At 42.1% G+C, this 22,131-nt stretch overlaps 1 protein-coding gene across 3 annotated transcripts; it reads right to left on the reverse strand.

Annotated features, from left to right (window-relative positions):
- Nucleotides 1–139: 139 nt before the first annotated feature.
- Nucleotides 140–17,576, reverse strand: tbx19 (T-box transcription factor 19). 3 transcript variants are annotated; one of them, XM_086202674.1, is made up of 9 exons: nucleotides 17,444–17,576; nucleotides 15,866–16,116; nucleotides 12,803–13,079; nucleotides 10,370–10,504; nucleotides 10,229–10,290; nucleotides 9,717–9,775; nucleotides 9,119–9,277; nucleotides 2,216–2,348; nucleotides 140–2,142 (listed from the first exon to the last, which is right to left on the reverse strand). In XM_086202674.1, exons 2-9 carry the CDS (start codon nucleotides 16,114–16,116, stop codon nucleotides 1,977–1,979), a joined length of 1,242 nt encoding a protein of 413 aa, XP_086058800.1. In that variant the 5' UTR covers nucleotides 17,444–17,576; the 3' UTR covers nucleotides 140–1,976. The 3 variants fall into 3 exon arrangements, with proteins under 3 accessions (XP_086058800.1, XP_086058798.1, XP_086058797.1); XM_086202672.1 differs by lacking the exon at nucleotides 17,444–17,576 and adding an exon at nucleotides 16,779–16,910; XM_086202671.1 differs by lacking the exon at nucleotides 17,444–17,576 and adding an exon at nucleotides 16,312–16,718.
- Nucleotides 17,577–22,131: the final 4,555 nt, after the last annotated feature.

The following is a 22,131-nucleotide window of genomic DNA, read 5'->3' on the forward strand; positions in this document are numbered from 1 at the left end:
ACACACACACACACACACACTGGCTGCCTGGTCCTGTCATATTCTGGCTCTTGCCACAGTTGCAGATTAGCTACGTATTTAGCTACATCGCTTAAAGTGGCACAGTCACACAAAAGTGAGGTTATGTTCTTTGGCACGTTACAAATAAATCAAACAGAAAAAAACAAGCTGGAATTTTAGTGTATACTTCTATGTCTGTCTGGGGACTTCGACTCTTTTAACATTCGTGGTTACTAACTAAAGATCGAGCTGTGCTTTATTCCAAACATCCTGAACAGTTGGAGACGTTCGATGCTTCTGTTCTTGATTCGCGTGCCTCGCTGTTTCACAGTAGAAGTGTTGGTTTTGTTTCTCGCCACTTTCTGGTTGGTGTTGCAACACAAACAGAGAAAATCAGATGAATTCACACCATATTTCAGTTTTATTCCGGGAGGACAAGAAAAACACCTGAAAGCACATTCAGCTGAAAGTGGCCCAAGAGTCGAAGTACCAGCTGAAACTACAAAGCTCTGCCACCAGGGGGCGCCACAACACCGCCTGGTTTGGCCGTCACATTTCCTCTTCATATTTGGATTTTGACTGAAGAACAAAAAGTAACATGACCGTTGATATTTGATGTGATACACAGTTACAAGCAGTACAAGCAGTGACCAGCAGTGACCAGCAGTGACCAGCAGTGACCAGCAGTGACCAGCAGTGACCAGCAGTGACCAGCAGTGACCAGCAGTGACCAGCAGTTACCAGCGAAGTAGCGAGCTTTGACAGACTGGACAGTTGTTTTTCTACCCATGTGGGGAACTCCAGAAGATTTGTGTACTTAGACATTTATTCATCGGTCTTTATTAGTCGCCAGCATGTGAAATTAGCAGCCAGTATCTGTAACTAAAAGCCGTCAGTACTATTACTCCTACAAACTACCAGTTACCAGTGCTCAATCAGGTCAGTACGACCAATGCGTAAAATGAACCAACAGTTAGCATGAATAGCTACCACTAGAAATAACAGTGACCTCTTTAATGGCTGTAGTTTCAGTGGTCGTTTGTGTCTAATAGCAGTTACCAGTAGAAACTAGTAGCCACCAGCAGAACCTAGTCGCCACCTCCAAAAACTAGTAGCCACCAGGAGAGACTAGTAACCACCAACAGAAACTAGTAGCCACCAGTAGAGACGAGTAACCACCAACAGAAACTAGTGGCCACCAGTAGAGACGAGTAACCACCAACAGAAACTAGTGGCCACCAGTAGAGACGAGTAACCACCAACAGAAACTAGTGGCCACCAGTAGAGACGAGTAACCACCAGGGGTGAAAGTGAGCCGGAAAACAGTTCCGCTAAAAAAAGGAGGAGAAGAGAGCTGTCAAAATCCCATATTAAATAAAGAAAACGACGTCTGAAGACGCGGCGTTCAGTGTGAAACCGCCTCGACACGGAGTCGTGCCCATGAGCGCATCTCCGCATGCGAGGCGTTTCTGCTTGGCTGACAGACGGACACGTGGGTCACGTTACCAGCATTGTTAGTTTTGATTGGTTAAAACCACACACGTTCTGCTTTCACGCAACGAAAAAAAGAGAAAGAAAACAAAACAGAGGGCAAAATCAAGTTAGTGATGGTTCTTGAAACGTTCCACGTTCTGTGTGGTGTCTCTCACTGCTCAATAAGCACTGAGTGACGGTGATGATCTGTGTCTGCAGGTCTGTCTGCTCCCTGTTGTCAGCGCTGCAGAGGGCAGTGACTGCACAAAGCAGTTTTCAAAGCATTTCCAGGGGTCACTCGGGAAGGGCGGGGCTGTGGGGGCTGCAGCTGTGGGCGTGCGTACAGCTCCAGCAAGACGTTTAAGCCACTTTCACCCCTGGTCACCACCAACAGAAACTAGTAGGCCCCAGTAAACATATTTCCAGTATGTACAAATACTAATGAAACACTAAACAATGACTTGTTAGTGACGATGTGTCTGGTCAGCCAATCACATCCCTGCTCAGAACGATTGGGTGGGGCCAGGTGGCCATCCGGCGCCACCTCCTCGGGCATGACTGGAAGGCTGCATGAGGTTCTCACTGCTGATTGGTCCATGGAGAGCAGCACACGGAGAGTGGGAGGGGCTTAACTCACTGCATCCAACGGGCCACAGGCAGGGATACTGACTGAACACACATGAGAAAGTGAGTCACCTGATTTGAATGTGAAATATGAGAGGGGCAGTGGGCGGGGCTTCACCTGGGGTTGTGAGGGGGGGGAGGTTGTGAGGGCGGAGCACCATTGGTCAGCGTGAGGGTGGAGGAAGAGTTCTGGCGAGGGGAGGAGTTACTCCATCCGTCTGTTAAGACCTGAACACCTTCAGACAGACAAACTGACACACCAACGAAGAAGGAAGACATCAACACCAGAAATAGGATACATGTACATGTACATGCGCAAATACTACATAAAGGAATATAAATAAATACTACATGTACATGCGCAAGTACTACATAAGGAATATAAATAAATACTACATGTACATGTGCAAATACTACATAAAGGAATATAAATAAATACTACATGTACATGCGCAAATACTACATAAAGGAATATAAATAAATACTACATGTACATGTGCAAATACTACATAAAGGAATATAAATAAATACTACATGTACATGCGCAAATACTACATAAGGAATATAAATAAATACTACATGTACATGCGCAAATACTACATAAGGAATATAAATAAATACTACATGTACATGCGCAAATACTACATGAAGAATATAAATAAATACTACATGTACATGCGCAAATACTACATAAGGAATATAAATAAATACTACATGTACATGCGCAAATACTACATAAGGAATATAAATAAATACTACATGTCCATGCGCAAATACTACATAAATGAATATAAATAAATACAACATGTACAGGCGCAAATACTACATAAGGAATATAAATAAATACTACATGTACATGCGCAAATACTACATAAATGAATACAAATAAATACAACATGTACATGCACAAATACTACATAAATTAATATAAATAAATACTACATGTACATGCGCAAATACTACATAAAGGAACATATATAAATACTACATGTACATGCGCAAATACTACATAAATGAACATAAATAAATACTACATGTACATGCGCAAATACTACATAAGGAATATAAATAAATACTACATGTACATGCGCAAATACTACATAAAGGAATATAAATAAATACTACATGTACATGTGCAAATACTACATAAAGGAATATAAATAAATACTACATGTACATGCGCAAATACTACATAAAGGAATATAAATAAATACTACATGTACATGTGCAAATACTACATAAAGGAATATAAATAAATACTACATGTACATGCGCAAATACTACATAAGGAATATAAATAAATACTACATGTACATGCGCAAATACTACATAAGGAATATAAATAAATACTACATGTACATGCGCAAATACTACATGAAGAATATAAATAAATACTACATGTACATGCGCAAATACTACATAAGGAATATAAATAAATACTACATGTACATGCGCAAATACTACATAAGGAATATAAATAAATACTACATGTCCATGCGCAAATACTACATAAATGAATATAAATAAATACAACATGTACAGGCGCAAATACTACATAAGGAATATAAATAAATACTACATGTACATGCGCAAATACTACATAAATGAATACAAATAAATACAACATGTACATGCACAAATACTACATAAATTAATATAAATAAATACTACATGTACATGCGCAAATACTACATAAAGGAACATATATAAATACTTCATGTACATGCGCAAATACTACATAAATGAACATAAATAAATACTACATGTACATGCGCAAATACTACATAAGGAATATAAATAAATACTACATGTCCATGCGCAAATACTACATAAATGAATATAAATAAATACAACATGTACAGGCGCAAATACTACATAAGGAATATAAATAAATACTACATGTACATGCGCAAATACTACATAAATGAATACAAATAAATACAACATGTACATGCACAAATACTACATAAATTAATATAAATAAATACTACATGTACATGCGCAAATACTACATAAAGGAACATATATAAATACTACATGTACATGCGCAAATACTACATAAAGAATATAAATAAATACTACATGTACATGCGCAAATACTACATTATGAATATAAATAAATACAACATGTACATGCGCAAATACTACATAAAGGAATATAAATAAATACAACATGTACATACGCAAATACTACATAAAGAATATAAATAATTACAACATGTACATGCGCAAATACTCCATAAAGAATATAAATAAATACAACATGTACATGCGCAAATACTACATAAAGAATATAAATAAATACAACATGTACATGCGCAAATACTACATAAAGAATATAAATAAATACAACATGTACATGTTCAAATACTACATAAATGTATATAAATAAATACAACATGTACATGCTCAAATACTACATAAATGAATATAAATAAATACAACATGTACATGCGCAAATACTACATAAATTAATATAAATAAATACGACATGTACATGTTCAAATACTACATAAAGGAATATAAATAAATACAACATGTACATGCTCAAATACTACATAAATGAATATAAATAAATACAGCATGTACATGCGCAAATACTACATAAATTAATATAAATAAATACTACATGTCCATGCGCAAATACTACATAAACGAATATAAATAAATACAACATGTACAGGCTCAAATACTACATAAAGAATATAAATAAATACTACATGTCCATGCGCAAATACTACATAAATGAATACAAATAAATACAACATGTACATGCGCAAATACTACATAAATTAATATAAATAAATACGACATGTACATGCGCAAATACTACATAATGAATATAAATAAATACGACATGTACATGCGCAAATACTACATGAAGGAATATAAATAAATACTACATGTACATGCGAAAATACTACATGAAGGAATATAAATAAATACTACATGTCCATGCGCAAATACTACATAAATGAATATAAATAAATACAACATGTACATGTTCAAATACTACATAAAGGAATATAAATAAATACAACATGTACATGCTCAAATACTACATAAATGAATATAAATAAATACAGCATGTACATGCGCAAATACTACATAAAGGAATACAAATAAATACGACATGTACATGCGCAAATACTACATAAATTAATATAAATAAATACGACATGTACATGCGCAAATACTACATAATGAATATAAATAAATACGACATGTACATGCGCAAATACTACATGAAGGAATATAAATAAATACTACATGTACATGCGAAAATACTACATGAAGGAATATAAATAAATACTACATGTCCATGCGCAAATACTACATAAATGAATATAAATAAATACAACATGTACATGCTCAAATACTACATAAAGGAATATAAATAAATACAACATGTACATGCGCAAATACTACATAAATGAAAATAAATAAATACAACATGTACATGCGCAAATACTACATAAAGAATATAAATAAATACTACATGTCCATGCGCAAATACTACATAAATGAATACGAATAAATACAACATGTACATGCGCAAATCCTACATAAATGAATACGAATAAATACTACATGTACATGCGCAAATCCTACATAAATGAATACGAATAAATACTACATGTACATGCGCAAATACTACATAAAGGAATACGAATAAATACTACATGTACATGCGCAAATACTACATAAAGGAATACGAATAAATACTACATGTACATGCGCAAATACTACATAAAGGAATACGAATAAATACTACATGTACATGCGCAAATACTACATAAAGGAATACGAATAAATACTACATGTACATGCGCAAATACTACATAAAGGAATACGAATAAATACTACATGTACATGCGCAAATACTACATAAAGGAATACGAATAAATACTACATGTACATGCGCAAATACTACATAAAGGAATACGAATAAATACTACATGTACATGCGCAAATACTGCATAAAAGGAATATAAATAAATACAACATGTACATCCTCTAAGTGGACGTGTATAAATACCACATGTTCATCCTATAAGTGGACGTGTATAAATACCACATGTACATCCTCTAAGTGGACGTGTACAAATATTACGTGTATAAATACTACGTGGATAAATACCACATGTACATCCTCTAAGTGGATGTGTATAAATACCACATGTTCATCCTATAAGTGGACATGTAGAAATACCACATGTACATCCTCTAAGTGGATGTGTACAAATACTACGTGTATAAATACTACGTGGATAAATACCACATGTACATCCTCTAAGAGGACGTGTATAAATACTACGTGTATAAATGCCACATGTACATCCTCTAAGTGGATGTGTATAAATACCACATGTTCATCCTATAAGTGGACGTGTATAAATACTACATTGATAAATACCACATGTACATCCTCTAAGTGGACATGTATAAATACCACATGTACATCCTCTCAGAGGACGTGTATAAATACTACATGTATAAATGCCACATGTATATCCTCTAAGTGGACGTGTATAAATACCACATGTTCATCCTATAAGTGGACGTGTATAAATACCACATGTACATCCTCTAAGAGGACGTGTATAAATACTACGTGTATAAATACAACATGTACATCCTCTAAGTGGACGTGTATAAATACCACATGTTCATCCTTTAAGTGGAAGTGTATAAATACCACATGTACATCCTCTAAGTGGATGTGTGCAAATACTACGTGCATAAATACTACGTGTATAAATACTACGTGTATAAATACCACATGTACATCCTCTAAGTGGACTGTATAAATACCACATGTACATCCTCTAAGAGGACGTGTATAAATACTACGTGTATAAATACCACATGTACATCCTCTAAGTGGACGTGTATAAATACCACATGTTCATCCTTTAAGTGGACGTGTATAAATACCACATGTACATCCTCTAAGTGGACGTGTATAAATACCACATGTTCATCCTTTAAGTGGACGTGTATAAATACCACATGTACATCCTCTAAGTGGATGTGTGCAAATACTACGTGCATAAATACTACGTGTATAAATACTACGTGTATAAATACCACATGTACATCCTCTAAGTGGACGTGTATAAATACCACATGTACATCCTCTAAGTGGATGTGTGCAAATACTACGTGCATAAATACTACGTGTATAAATACTACGTGTATAAATACCACATGTACCTCCTCTAAGTGAACGTGTATAAATACCACATGTACATCCTCTAAGTGGACGTGTATAAATACCACATGTACATCCTCTTAGTGGACGTGTAGAAATACAACATGTACATCCTCGAAGTGGATGTGTATAAATACTACGTGGATAAATACCACATGTACATTCTCTAAGTGGACGTGTATAAATACCACATGTACATCCTCTAAGTGGACGTGTAGAAATACTACGTGGATAAATACCACATGTACATTCTCTAAGTGGACGTGTATAAATACCACATGTACATCCTCTAAGTGGACGTGTAGAAATACTACGTGTAGAAATACTACGTTGATAAATACCACATGTACATCCTCTAAGTGGACGTGTAGAAATACTACGTGTATAAATACTACGTGGATAAATACTACATGTACATCCTCTAAGTGGACATGTAGAAATACTACGTGTATAAATACTACGTGGATAAATACTACATGTACATCCTCTAAGTGGACGTGTATAAATACCACATGTTCATCCTTTAAGTGGAAGTGTATAAATACCACATGTACATCCTCTAAGTGGATGTGTGCAAATACTACGTGCATAAATACTACGTGTATAAATACTACGTGTATAAATACCACATGTACATCCTCTAAGTGGACGTGTATAAATACCACATGTACATCCTCTAAGAGGACGTGTATAAATACTACGTGTATAAATACCACATGTACATCCTCTAAGTGGACGTGTATAAATACCACATGTTCATCCTTTAAGTGGACGTGTATAAATACCACATGTACATCCTCTAAGTGGACGTGTATAAATACCACATGTTCATCCTTTAAGTGGACGTGTATAAATACCACATGTACATCCTCTAAGTGGATGTGTGCAAATACTACGTGCATAAATACTACGTGTATAAATACTACGTGTATAAATACCACATGTACATCCTCTAAGTGGACGTGTATAAATACCACATGTACATCCTCTAAGTGGATGTGTGCAAATACTACGTGCATAAATACTACGTGTATAAATACTACGTGTATAAATACCACATGTACATCCTCTAAGTGGACGTGTATAAATACCACATGTACATCCTCTAAGTGGACGTGTATAAATACCACATGTACATCCTCTTAGTGGACGTGTAGAAATACAACATGTACATCCTCGAAGTGGATGTGTATAAATACTACGTGGATAAATACCACATGTACATTCTCTAAGTGGACGTGTATAAATACCACATGTACATCCTCTAAGTGGACGTGTATAAATACTACGTGGATAAATACCACATGTACATTCTCTAAGTGGACGTGTATAAATACCACATGTACATCCTCTAAGTGGACGTGTAGAAATACTACGTGTATAAATACTACGTTGATAAATACCACATGTACATCCTCTAAGTGGACGTGTAGAAATACTACGTGTATAAATACTACGTGGATAAATACTACATGTACATCCTCTAAGTGTTACTTATCCAACTTTGACTGCACCATCATTTTTAGAAATAGCAGCAGAAATATTTGTATTCACTTCAAACAAGTTATGGAACAGAAGTATTTGTTTTCCTCAGAAGTATCATTTCTCCTCTGGGTCTCTGAGTCCTCAAGCAAACATCATCAGTGACGAGTTCATCTGATAAAAGCACGTGACTCAATAATTCAGATAAAAAATGATGAGTCACCGACACTGAAAAACTCTGTTAAACATCCACACAGAAGTACTGTGAATGACAGTTTGCAGTACATGTGTTATGGAAGTACACACTCGGGTTGTTGGTGTTACCTGAGGTGTGTGAGCGGTGCGGCAGGTAGGAGCCGGGGTAGGGCGAGTGTCTTCCCGGGTAACCGTGGTGTTTGTAACCATGGTGATGATGCGAAGCCAGTGGGAGGCTACTGCTGTAGGAGAAAGCTCCACCTCCTCCAGCTGAGCACAGGGACCAACCTGAGACACACACACACACACACACACACACACATTTGATATTGTATCATCATGGCGTCAGCAAATCTTTTCTCCTGATGAAGGTTCAAAAACACGCAGGTTAATCTGTACGACACTGATGACGATAAGAACGCGCGGCGGCGGCGGCGGCGGCGGGGCACCAAGGTGCCACAGACGATCAGAACTCATGTGTACGAGAAATATGACAACATTCCACTGATAATTATTTATGAACAGATTTCCTTCGGTTTCCAAAAATAACATTAAATTCATCTTCAAAGTACTTATAAGGACATCTACACCCACCAAATACACGGAAATATACTTCTCTCGTGTAAGTATTGTACTAAACCAACAACAGTACTACCAGTTCTGTTTATCTGCGTGTGGATCGAGACCAGGACCCCACATGTCATTCATGAGGCGTTTACGGACTCACAGGGTTGGATCCCGACACGACTCTCAGCTGGCTCCCCAAAGCTCCGCCCACCTGGAGACCTGGGGTGACAAATGCAATGCCGTCATGACTGAAACAGTGACTTCCCGATCCATGCTAATGCTAACTTCCTGTGCTAACCTGATGAGAAACGCCCCGTGCTAGGACCTGACTTCATCACAATCCCTCCTGGACTACAACTCCCATGATGCATTTCAACAGAAAACACAGAGTCGAAGCCTGACTGACCAGTCTGGACATTCAGAGATTTCATTTCTGTGACGATGGTCCGATCTCAGACTGAGCAACTGACATCTTCTGCAAAGCATCATGGGTAAATCAGTTTTCCAGTCCACAAGTTGAAATTGCTCAAACGGTCAAATCATCAAGCCTGAGAGGAAAACTTCAAGTTTCAGTTTGAGTTTCACAAATGACAAAAGGAGAATGAGGTGACAATGAGAGTCAGGAGGATTCGAGTCACGTGACCTGCAGGTGTCATATATCTGTGGTCATACCTGTCTTTGGCGTCCAGGAAGGCCTTCGCAAACGGATTGTACTTGATCTTCAGAGCAGTGATCTGAGAGAGGAACATGAGTTGCTGATACTGTTGAGCGTAGAGGTTTCATTTGTGGGGGCGGGGCTAGTGCATGACACACCTCCTCGTTCTGGTAGGCAGTGACGGCGATGAACTGAGTCTCCTTGAAGGACACGTTGGACACGAGGCGATGATGAGACCCGACACACACGATGTGCAGCTGCGGCTCGTACTTGTGGAGGGAGTTCAACATGATCTGGAACACACACACGCACGCACGCACGCGCACACACGCACGCACGCACGCACGCACGCACATGCACAGAAATACGCGCACGCACACACACACATGCACAAACACACATGAACACATGAACACACACACATGAAGACATGCACACACACACATGAACACACACACACATGAACACACACACATGAACACATGCACACACACACATGAACACATGAACACACACACATGAAGACATGCACACACACACATGAACACACACACACATGAACACACACACATGAACACATGCACACACACACACATGAACACATGCACACACACACATGAACACACACACATGCACACACACACATGAACACATGCACACACACACACATGAACACACACACATGCACACACACATGAACACATGTACACACACATGAACACACACACATGAACACATGCACACACACACACATGAACACATACACACATGCACACACACACATGAACACATGCACACACACACATGAACACATGCACACACACACATGCACACACACACACATGAACACATGCACACACACACACATGAACACATACACACATGCACACACACACATGAACACATGCACACACACATGAACACACACATGCACACACACACACATGAACACATGCACACACACATGAACACATACACACATGCACACACACACATGAACACATGCACACACACACATGCACACACACACACACATGAACACACACATGCACACACACACACACATGAACACATACACACATGCACACACACACATGAACACATGCACACACACACATGAACACACACATGCACACACACACACATGAACACATGCACACACACACATGAACACACACATGCACACACACACACACATGAACACAGGTGATCAGTTGTTGGAGAAAAGGGTTTTTAAAGACCTTGAAGGGAAGATGATCAATAATTGATCAATGAACCGATCACGTGACTGTGACTCCTCCCCATTCTTCATCTGGTCAAACTAATGCAGGGTTAATTGTATCAGAATATTTTCAAAGTAAATGACTGTGCTGCCTCCTCAGTGATCCAGGTGAGATTTTCAAAATAAAACTGGTGGGATTTTTTTTTTAATCAGTATTTTTTTGTCAGTAAAAAGTTTTGACCACAGTCATAAACAAACATGTGACCTGAGGGGACTTTGATGGCGTGCAGCCATCTTTGTCTTCGCCCAAACCTCTTTCATCCACCTGCCCCCCCCCACTAACGAGCCCTAATTAACCAATCCCGTCATCCCGGCAAGCACAAAAACAAACAGTTTTCTATTCAGATTGAGAGGCTGGCTTCACATCTGACCTGGCTGCCACCGTGTGTGTGTGTGTGTGTGTGTGTGTGTGTGTGTGTGTGTGTGTGTGTGTGTGTGTGTGTGTGTGTGTGTGTGTGTGTGTGTGCACTCGCTAGTGGTGCCCACATTAACTGGAGTGTGTGTGGGCTCTTTTTGAATATAGTTTACCTTGTTCTGTCTCATCCATCTGAGGCATGATGGGTAAATTAATTTCCCAGTAAAAAACATAATTACCATAATGCACAAATAAGCTGAGCAATTATTTCATTATGGACGAGTTCGCCGCTCCAACGCTGCATTACTGCCCTGCCAGCACGTCTGTGTGTGTGTGTGTGTGTGTGTGTGTGTGTGTGTGGGGCGAGATAACTTTAATGGGGTAAATATAAACAACATTATTGCCAGTTTTCAGTTTTGTAGTGATGCACAAGTGTGTGTGTGTGTGTGTGTGTGTGTGTGTGTGTGTTTGTGTGTGTGTGAAGGCCTCTCGGACTGAGCAGCTCTCCACAGGAAGTGCATTAAAACGCCACTGGCCAATTAAGAGCTGTTTATCCCGTTCCCGTGGTTACAAGGGGGCGAGCAGGTGAAGTGAGTGAGAAGAGCGACTGAAGTGGATTATTAGAGGTGGCGGTCTCTCGCCCACTCCAGGACAATACGGGGGGGGGGGGGTGAGACACTCTTGACATGGAGAGCAGGATAATGGACAGAAGAAGAGGATGAGGAGGAAGAGATGAAGCTCGACAAGAGAGAGCAAATGAAGAAAAGGGAGAAATACTGGGTGAAGTGATGACAGAGGAAAAGGAAGCAGGAAGACGCAGCTAGCGCTAGCTTAGCAGTTAGCTCGTCAGGTCCCCCCAGAGGACGCTGAGCTGTTTGCGTCAGTGACGCCACTGTAAACGGAGACGCCATCAACACGCCTCTGGTGTGATAAGCATCTCTGACATGTTTGTACCTGCCCTCCTCCGTTGACTTTGTTGGTCAGTTTGACCTTGTTGAAGGTCACCGCCGCCTTCATCCAGTGAGCTCCGAAGTTGGGCGAGTCTGGGTGGATGTAGATCCCCCCATGGCCCCGCCCTTCACCATGGGCCTCTGCCCGGCCCGCCGCCACCCACTCGCCATTCACAAACTTCCAGCGGCAGCTGTCAGCTGGGATGAAGTCCAGCAGGAAGGAGTACATGGAACTGGGGTCAAGACCCGACACACTGACCTTCAGGACGGGAAACATCCGCCTGCAACACACCAAGTCATGAGCAACACTGAGCGTCGGGACTGGCCGTGAACCGGCGCCGAGCCCGTGAATTCACCATCATCACCGATTATTATGAATCGTCATCCGTGACTTTCCTAGAATTCATAGCTGTTTGCTTTGTTTGGCAGCCTACAATACCATGAAGGAGGTGACAGAACGTTGATAAATCAGGCCCAGCGATGAAGGTTCTCCTGTGTTTACGTAGCGTTCTCTCAGTAATCATGAACAGTTCCTTCATCAGTAGCTGCTAGCTAGTGTAGCTGCTGCTTTACCAGTTTGGCTGCTGGCTAGGGTTAGCCACAGGCTAGTTGAGCTGCTGCCTAGGTTAGCTGCAGACATACTTGTGTACCTGCTGCTACACCGTACTATAATAATTTAGCCGCAGGCTAGGCTAGCTGCAGACATACTTGTGTACCTGCTGCTACACCGTACAATACAATACTAATTTAACCGCAGGCTAGTTGAGCTGCTGGCTAGGTTAGCTGCTGGCTAGTTGAGCTGCTGCCTAGTTTAGCTGCTGACGGACTAGTGTACCTGCTGCTACGCTGTACTATACTGTACTAATTTAGCCGCAGGGTAGTTGAGCTGCTGGCTAGGTTAGCTGCTGACATACTTGTGTATCTGCTGCTACACTGTACTATACTATACTTATTGAGCCGCAGGCTAGTTGAGCTTCTGGCTGGTTTAGCCGCAGGCTAGGTTAGCTGCTGACATACTTGTGTACCTGCTGCTACGCTGTACTATACTGTACTAATTTAGCCGCAGGGTAGTTGAGCTGCTGGCTAGGTTAGCTGCTGACATACTTGTGTATCTGCTGCTACACTGTACTATACTATACTTATTGAGCCGCAGGCTAGTTGAGCTTCTGGCTAGTTTAGCCGCAGGCTAGGTTAGCTGCTGACATACTTGTGTACCTGCTGCTACGCTGTACTATACTGTACTAATTTAGCCGCAGGGTAGTTGAGCTGCTGGCTAGGTTAGCTGCTGACATACTTGTGTATCTGCTGCTACACTGTACTATACTATACTAATTTAGCCGCAGGCTAGTTGAGCTTCTGGCTAGTTTAGCCGCAGGCTAGGTTAGCTGCTGACATACTTGTGTACCTGCTGCTACACTGTACTATACTATACTAATTTAGCCGCAGGCTAGTTTAGCTGCTGGCTGGGTTCGCTGCTGACATACTTGTGTACCTGCTGCTACACTCTAATATACAATACTAATTTAGCTGCTGGCTAGTTTAGCTGCTGGCTGAGTTAGCTGCTGACATACTTGTGTATCTGCTGCTACGCTGTACTATACTGTACTAATTTAGCCGCAGGGTAGTTGAGCTGCTGGTTAGGTTAGCTGCTGACGGACTAGTGTATCTGCTGCTACACTGTACTATACTATACTAATTTAGCCGCAGGCCAGTTTAGCTTCTGGCTAGTTTAGCCGCAGGCTAGGTTAGCTGCTGACATACTTGTGTACCTGCTGCTACACTGTACTATACTTTACGAATTTAGCCGCAGGCTAGGTTAGCTGCAGACATACTTGTGTACCTGCTGCTACACCGTACTATACAATACTAATTTAACCACAGGCTAGATGAGCTGCTGGCTAGTTTAGCTGCTGACATACTTGTGTACCTGCTGCTACACTCTAGTATACTATACTAATTTAGCTGCTGGCTAGTTTAGCTGCCGGCTGAGTTAGCTGCTGACATACTTGTGTACCTGCTGCTATGCTGTACTATACTGTACTAATTTAGCCACAGGGTAGTTGAGCTGCTGGCTAGGTTAGCTGCTGACATACTTGTGTATCTGCTGCTACACTGTACTATACTATACTAATTTAGCCGCAGGCTAGTTTAGCTTCTGGCTAGTTTAGCCGCAGGCTAGGTTAGCTGCTGACATTCTTGTGTACCTGCTGCTACACCGTACGATAATAATTTAGCTGCAGCCTAGGTTAGCTGCTGACATTCTTGTGTACCTGCTGCTACACCGTACGATAATAATTTAGCTGCAGCCTAGGTTAGCTGCAGACATACTTGTGTACCTGCTGCTACACCGTACGATAATAATTTAGCTGCAGCCTAGGTTAGCTGCAGACATACTTGTGTACCTGCTGCTACACCGTACGATAATAATTTAGCTGCAGCCTAGGTTAGCTGCAGACATACTTGTGTACCTGCTGCTACACCGTACGATAATAATTTAGCTGCAGCCTAGGCTGGCTGCTGACATACTTGTGCACCTGCTGCTACACTGCACTATACTATACTAATTTAGCCACAGGCTAGTTTAGCTTCTGGCTAGGTTAGCCGCAGGCTAGTTTAGCTGCTGACATACTTGTGCACCTGCTGCTACACTACACTATACTATACTAATTTAGCCACAGGCTAGTTTAGCTTCTGGCTAGGTTAGCCGCAGGCTCGTTTAGCTGCTGACATACTTGTGTACCTGCTGCTACACTGTACTATACAGTACTAATTTAGCTGCTGGCTAGGTTCGCCGCTGGCTAGTTGAACTGCTGACATACTTGTGTACCTGCAGCTACACTGTGCTATACAGTACTTATTCAGCCACAGGCTGATAGGATCATTAGCATCATGATTACTCAGCCATGGAAGAGAGGATTTGAAGTTCTTGTTTTCTCTCCACTGAAATCTTCTCTCAATATGTGACTCTTTTACTGGTCAATTTGTGCAGAAATGCATCATGGGAGTTGTAATGTGACTTGTGGCTCAGAGAAGCGGGCTCTTATTTTGGAAGGCAGGGTGTGCTTACCGTCCGTTCTTGGTGACGATCATCTCGTTGGTGATGTGTTGGAACTTCCTCCACAGCTCGGCGTCCTCCAGCGTCACCCTCAGCTCTCGCTCCGTCGGGTCTCCCTTCTCTCGGCCGGCCTGCAGCTCATTCTCCACGGCGCTCAGCAGCCGCGACATGCAGCGTTCTGCTGAGCTGCTGGCGCCGGGACCCCGGTCCGACGGAGATACAGAACCGGATCCACCATCATCCTGACGCCCCTCCACCTTCATCTGTGACACACACACACACACACACACACACACATCTTTACCAACCTGAATGGTTCTGTTCAGGTTATCTGGTGGATCCCTGGTTGACATTGAGGGAACACCTGAGAGAACGTTCTCTCCAGATCCTTCTCCACAGTTCCTGTGGTGTCATGTGACGCTGTTGAAGGAACAACCTGGAGGGAACGTTCTACTCACCTTCCCAGAATCTCCTTCAAGTTGCCTGCAGAATATCAATCTACTAAAGAACATCTTTCTGGGAACATCTCCTTTTTTCCCAGGGATGGTTCTCATCTGACCTGCAGAGAGAACCAGATGGGAGCATCATGCTGCACAATGATGGCCAGAGGGGGGCGCCAGAGAACCTCAGCCCTCCTGTTGAGAGCTGCTGCTTGAAACTGACTCCAAATATTCCGAGTTAATCCTTACAAATACGGTTTGAATGTTCTGACGAGTTCTACTCCTTTTGTAACAGAGGTTTGTGGGACAGTTCTTCTGTTCTGTGACATGTTCACAAAGAAAAGATGATTAAAAAATACATAAATAAAATTCAGTTCTTTGTTCTCGTTGATATCAGAGTGTCAGGTGGGTGATGAAGAGGAGGGTACGTGTGATTGATGAAGAGTTTTTGATTCTTAAGAACCCCTAGAGGCATGAAGCTCAACCTGTCCATGCTCTTCTCCTCCATCCTGCAGCACAGAACCTTTGAGAACACGTTCCCTCCTCAAAGACTTCATTCTGTTGTTTGGTCTGAACAGCTCTCTGAGTTGAGGGAGAAGTTCAGCCGTCAGGAGGAGCTCGACGGCGCCGCACGGAGCCCGACGAGACAACCTGGGGTCAAGGGGTCTTCATCAGGTCCAAGAGCTCAGAACGAATGCCTCACACACACACACACACACACACACTCACACACACACACACACACACACACACACACACACACACACACACACACACACACACAGTCCAATGAAGGAACAAGTGTGGAACTTAGAACTCCCTGAACACCTGAGTCACCTCGTTTGCCTCCATCTTGTTCAGCAGATCCTGCCGAGGTAAAAGTGGACGGCTTTGAGGAAGAAAATACTTGGATTCATGTCAACATTTCTGGGCTCTGAATGTTTGACCAATATTTCTCATATTAATGAGCCAAGAAAAAACAAATGAGCACGTCACTTCATCAATGATGTCATCACTGTCATTCCACTTGCTTAAAATTGAGGATTTCAAATACAAAACGCTGTTCTTTGAATATTTAGAACCTGAAACATCAAAGATCGACAGGTAAGGAAAAAGTTCTCAGAGTGGACGCATCAGCGTTGGCTCTCACCGTTCAGTCCAGGCTGCAGCCACGGAACCCAGAAGAGTTAATGATGGTAGAACCTGACCAGGCGTCCCGCTGGTGACGTGACGGCGCTCAGCCTCCAACTGCAGACCTCCGGAGCTGCTGGGAGCAGGCCGCCGCCCTCTCTGCTCTCATTGGCTGCTTCCTTCCAGCCCAAATAACCATGAAGACCCTTCAGTAAGTCAGAGATGGAAACAGCCATCATTTGTTGGAATAGATCTGCTGTTATTCTTCTTATTATTAATGATTACTATGATTGATATTAATTATTAATAATATTATTATTATCAAGTATTATTATTATTATTACTCTGTATTCATCATTATTTCTTTTACACCTGAAATCTGACATTTATGGAAAAGTGGTGTTGTGAGCCAAGCAGAGAAGTGATGAAGGTCACGAAGGCATCAAATCCTAAAAGTCCTCATCAAACTCATCAAGACGTCATATTCTCACGCACAGCTGTTCGTTCCTGCGCACAAACATCGAAACACATCGAACAGTGTGGATGTAGAAATCTGAACTTTTCAAAATAAGAGCAACTTCATCTGAACTGCTCCTCCACTGCAGGGGAGTTTAGAACTCAGTGATGAGTTTAAGTCCTCACTTGATTTCTGAGAACCCTTTGATGATTTTTGTGTTTTAGGGGGAAATTTTAAGAAACTTTGTGTGAATGTTGCAAAGAAAAAGAAAAAACGATGAAGCAACTCAAGTACACACACTCGTTCTGCTCCGACTGACGCACATTGTTCTCATCTTCCTGTAAATCACCGTCCGGAGCGGCGCGGCTGTAAATGTCACGGCGGCGTGTTGGCGATGGTCAAACATCTGGAAACACTCGACACTCGATACGTGTGTGTGTGTGTTTTAATCAGTGGTGAAGATTACTGGCTCAGAGAAGCATGAAAACACTCACTCACTCACTCACACACTCAGCTCAATGGGTAAACGGATGAACCCTTTGAATGAAATGTGTGTCCTTGTTTCTCGGTGAAAGAGGTCAAAGGTCGAATCCGTTTCCTCCTCCCTCCATGTGAAGGTGCATCAGCTCCCTCGGTGGCTCACCTCACCCCCCCGGACCCATCATTCGTTCCCTCCATCTCAGGCTTCTTCCTCATGTCTGGTCGTGTTCCTCACCTCCCGCCTGCTCGTCGGCCGTCGAAGCTTTCATCACGACGACCGACTCGTCGTGCGCGCGCACACGCACACACACACACACACACACACACACACACGTCGTTTCCTGGGTTCAGTTGTGCTGCAGGTCAAAGCCACTTTGTGTTACACTGCAAACTAAAACGAGGACCAGAGCGAAAGTTGTGTTTCCTTCTGTTCAGCCCTCAGACGGTCGCTGCCCTCAAGGCAAAGAGCTGGAGTTGGATCTGCTAGTGAATGAATGAATGAGTGAGTGAATGAATGATTGAGTGAGTGAGCAAGTGAGTGAATGAGTGAGTGAGTGAGTGAGTGAATGAGTGAGCGAGTGAGTGAGTGAATGAATGAGCGAGTGAATGAGCAAATGAGTGAATGAATGAATGAGCAAATGAGTGAATGAATGAATGAGCAAATGAGTGAATGAATGAAAGAGCGAGTGAGTGAGCAAGTGAGTGAATGAATGAGCGAGTGAGCAAGTGAGTGAATGAGCGAGCGAGTAAGTGAGCGAATGAATGAGTGAGCAAGTGAATGAATGAGCGAGTGAGCAAGTGAGTGAATGAGCAAATGAGTGAGTGAGCGAGCGAGTAAGTGAGCGAATGAATGAGTGAGCAAGTGAGTGAATGAGCGAGTGAGTGAATGAATGAGTGAGCGAGTGAGTGAATGAGCAAGTGAGTGAATGAATGAGTGAGCGAGTGAGTGAATGAGCAAGTGAGTGAATGAATGAGTGAGCGAGTGAGTGAGTGAATGAGCGAGTGAGTGAATGAGCAAGTGAGTGAATGAATGAGTGAGCGAGTGAATGAGTGAGCGAGTGAGTGAATGAGCGAGTGAGTGAATGATTGAGTGAGTGAGCAAGTGAGTGAATGAGTGAGTGAATGAGTGAGTGAGTAAGTGAGTGAGTGAATGAGCAAATGAGTGAATGAATGAATGAGCGAGTGAGTGAGCAAGTGAGTGAATGAATGAGCGAGTGAGCAAGTGAGTGAATGAGCGAGTGAGTGAATGAGCAAATGAGTGAGTGAACGAGCGAGTAAGTGAGCGAATGAATGAGTGAGCAAGTGAGTGAATGAGCGAGTGAGTGAATGAGCAAGTGAGTGAATGAACGAGTGAGCGAGCGAGTGAATGAGCGAGCGAGTGAGTGAATGAGTGAGTGAGCAAGTGAGTGAGTGAATGAATGAGCGAGTGAGTGAATGAGCAAATGAGTGAATGAATGAGTGAGCGAGTGAGTGAATGAGCGAATGAGTGAGTGAGCAAGTGAGTGAGTTAATGAATGAGCGAGTGAGTGAATGAGCAAATGAGTGAATGAATGAGTGAGCAAATGAGTGAATGAGCGAGTGAGTGAATGAGCGAGTGAGCAAGTGAGTGAATGAGCGAGTGAATGAATGAGCGGATGAGTGAGTGAGCGAGTGAATGAGCGAGTGAGTGAATAAGCAAATGAGTGAGTGAGTGAGCAAGTGAGTGAATGAATGAGTGAGTGTGCGGGTGAGAGAATGAATGAGTCAGTGAATGGGCGAGTGACTGAATGAGCGAGTGAGTGAGTGAGCAAGCGAGTAAGCGAATGAGTGAGTGAGCAAGTGAGTGACTGAATGAATGAGTGACTGAATGAAAAAATGAGTGAGTGAATGAGCGAGTGAATGAATGAGCTAGTGAGTGAATGAGCGAGTGAATGAATGAGCTAGTGAGTGAATGAGCGAATGAGTGAGTGAGTGAGCAAATGAGTGAATGAATGAGCGAGTGAGCGAATGAGTGAGTGAATGAGCGAATGTGCAAATGAATGAGTAAATGAGTGAGTGAATGAGCGAATAAGTGAGTGAGCAAATGAGTGAGTGAATGAGCGAATGTGCAAATGAGCGAATGAGTGAGTGAATGTGTGAATAAATGAGTGAGTGAGCGAATGAGTGAATGAGCAAATGAGTGAGTGAGCGAGCGAGTAAGTGAGCGAATGAATGAGTGAGCAAGTGAGTGAATGAGCGAGCGAGTGAGTGAATGAGCAAGTGAGTGAATGAGCAAGTGAGTGAATGAATGAGTGAGCGAGTGAATGATTGAGCGAGTGAGTGAATGAATGAGCGAGTGAGTGAATAAGCAAATGAGTGAGTGAGTGAGCAAGTGAGTGAATGAGTGAGTGAATGAGCGAGTGAATAAGCAAATGAGTGAGCGAGCGAGCAAGTGAGTGAATGAATGAGTGAGTGAATGAGCGAGTGAGTGAATGAGCGAGTGAGTGAATGAATGAGTGAGTGAGGAAGTGAGTGAATGAGCGAGTGAGTGAGGAAGTGAGTGAATGAGCGAGTGAGTGAATGAGCAAGTGAGTGAATGAATGAGCGAGTGAGTGAATGAATGAGCGAGTGAGTTAATGAGCAAATGAGTGAGTGAGCAAGTGAGTGAGTGAATGAATGAGCGAGTGAGTTAATGAGCAAATGAGTGAGTGAGCAAGTGAGTGAATGAGCGAGTGAGTGAATGAGCAAATGAGTGAGTGAGCAAGTGAGTGAGTGAATGAATGAGCGAGTGAGTTAATGAGCAAATGAGTGAGTGAGCAAGTGAGTGAATGAGCGAGTGAGTGAATGAGCAAATGAGTGAATGAATGAGTGAGTGAATAAGCAAATGAGTGAGTGAGCAAGTGAGTGAATGAATGAGTGAGTGAATGAGCAAGTGAGTGAATAAGCAACTGAGTAAGTGAGTGAGCAAGTGAGTGAATGAATGAGTGAGTGAATGAGTGAGTGAATGAGCGATTTAGCAAGCGAGTGAGCAAATGAGTGAGTGAGCAAGTGAGTGACTGAATGAATGAATGAGCGAGTGAATGAATGAGCGAATGAGTGAGGAAATGGGTGAATGAATGAGTGAGCGAGTGAGTGAGCAAGTGAGAGAATGAATGAGCGAGTGAGTGAGCAAGTGAGTGACTGAGCGAGTGAGTGAATGAGCGAATGAGTGAGTGAGCAAGTGAGTGAGTGAATGAATGAGTGAAGGAGCAAATGAGTGAGTGAATGAGTGAGTGAATGAGCAAGTGAATGAATGAGTGAATGAGCGAATGAGTGAGCAAATGGGTGAATGAATGAGTGAGCGAGTGAGTGAGCAAGTGAGTGAATGAATGAGCGAGTGAGTGAGCGACTGAGTGAGCGAGTGAATGAGCGAATGAGTGAGTGAGCAAGTGAGTGAGTGAATGAGTGAAGGAGCAAATGAGTGAGTGAATGAGTGAGTGAATGAGCGAATGTGCAAATGAATGAGTGAAGGAGCAAATGAGTGAGTGAATGAGTGAGTGAGCAAATGAGTGAGTAAATGAGTGAATGAGCGAATGTGCAAATGAGCAAATGAGTGAATGAATGAGTGAGTGAGCGAATGAGTGAGTGAATGAGCGAATGAGTGAGTCAGTGAAGGAGTGAGCGAATGAGTAAATGAGTGAGTGAATGAGCAAATGAGTGAGTGAATGTGTGAATGAATGAGTGAGCTAATGAGCGAGTCAATGAAGGAATGAGCAAATGAGTGAGTGAATGAGCGAATAAGTGAGTGAGTGAGCGAATGTGCGAATGAATGA

Source organism: Aulostomus chinensis, chromosome 1 (assembly GCF_037954235.1).
Source record: "Aulostomus chinensis isolate RoL2024-O1b breed Wild chromosome 1, RoL_Achi_v1.0, whole genome shotgun sequence".
Taxonomy (NCBI): domain Eukaryota; kingdom Metazoa; phylum Chordata; class Actinopteri; order Syngnathiformes; family Aulostomidae; genus Aulostomus; species Aulostomus chinensis.

Coding starts and splice junctions, on each gene's coding strand:
- tbx19 (XM_086202671.1), bottom strand. CDS start 16,407: ATGAGAACCATCCCTGGGAAAAAAGGAGATGTTCCCAGAAAGATGTTC. Junction 13,080..15,865: donor ATCGTCACCAAGAACGGACG/GTAAGCACACCC, acceptor GGTGTGTTGCAG/GCGGATGTTTCCCGTCCTGA. Junction 10,291..10,369: donor CTGCCTACCAGAACGAGGAG/GTGTGTCATGCA, acceptor TTCCTCTCTCAG/ATCACTGCTCTGAAGATCAA.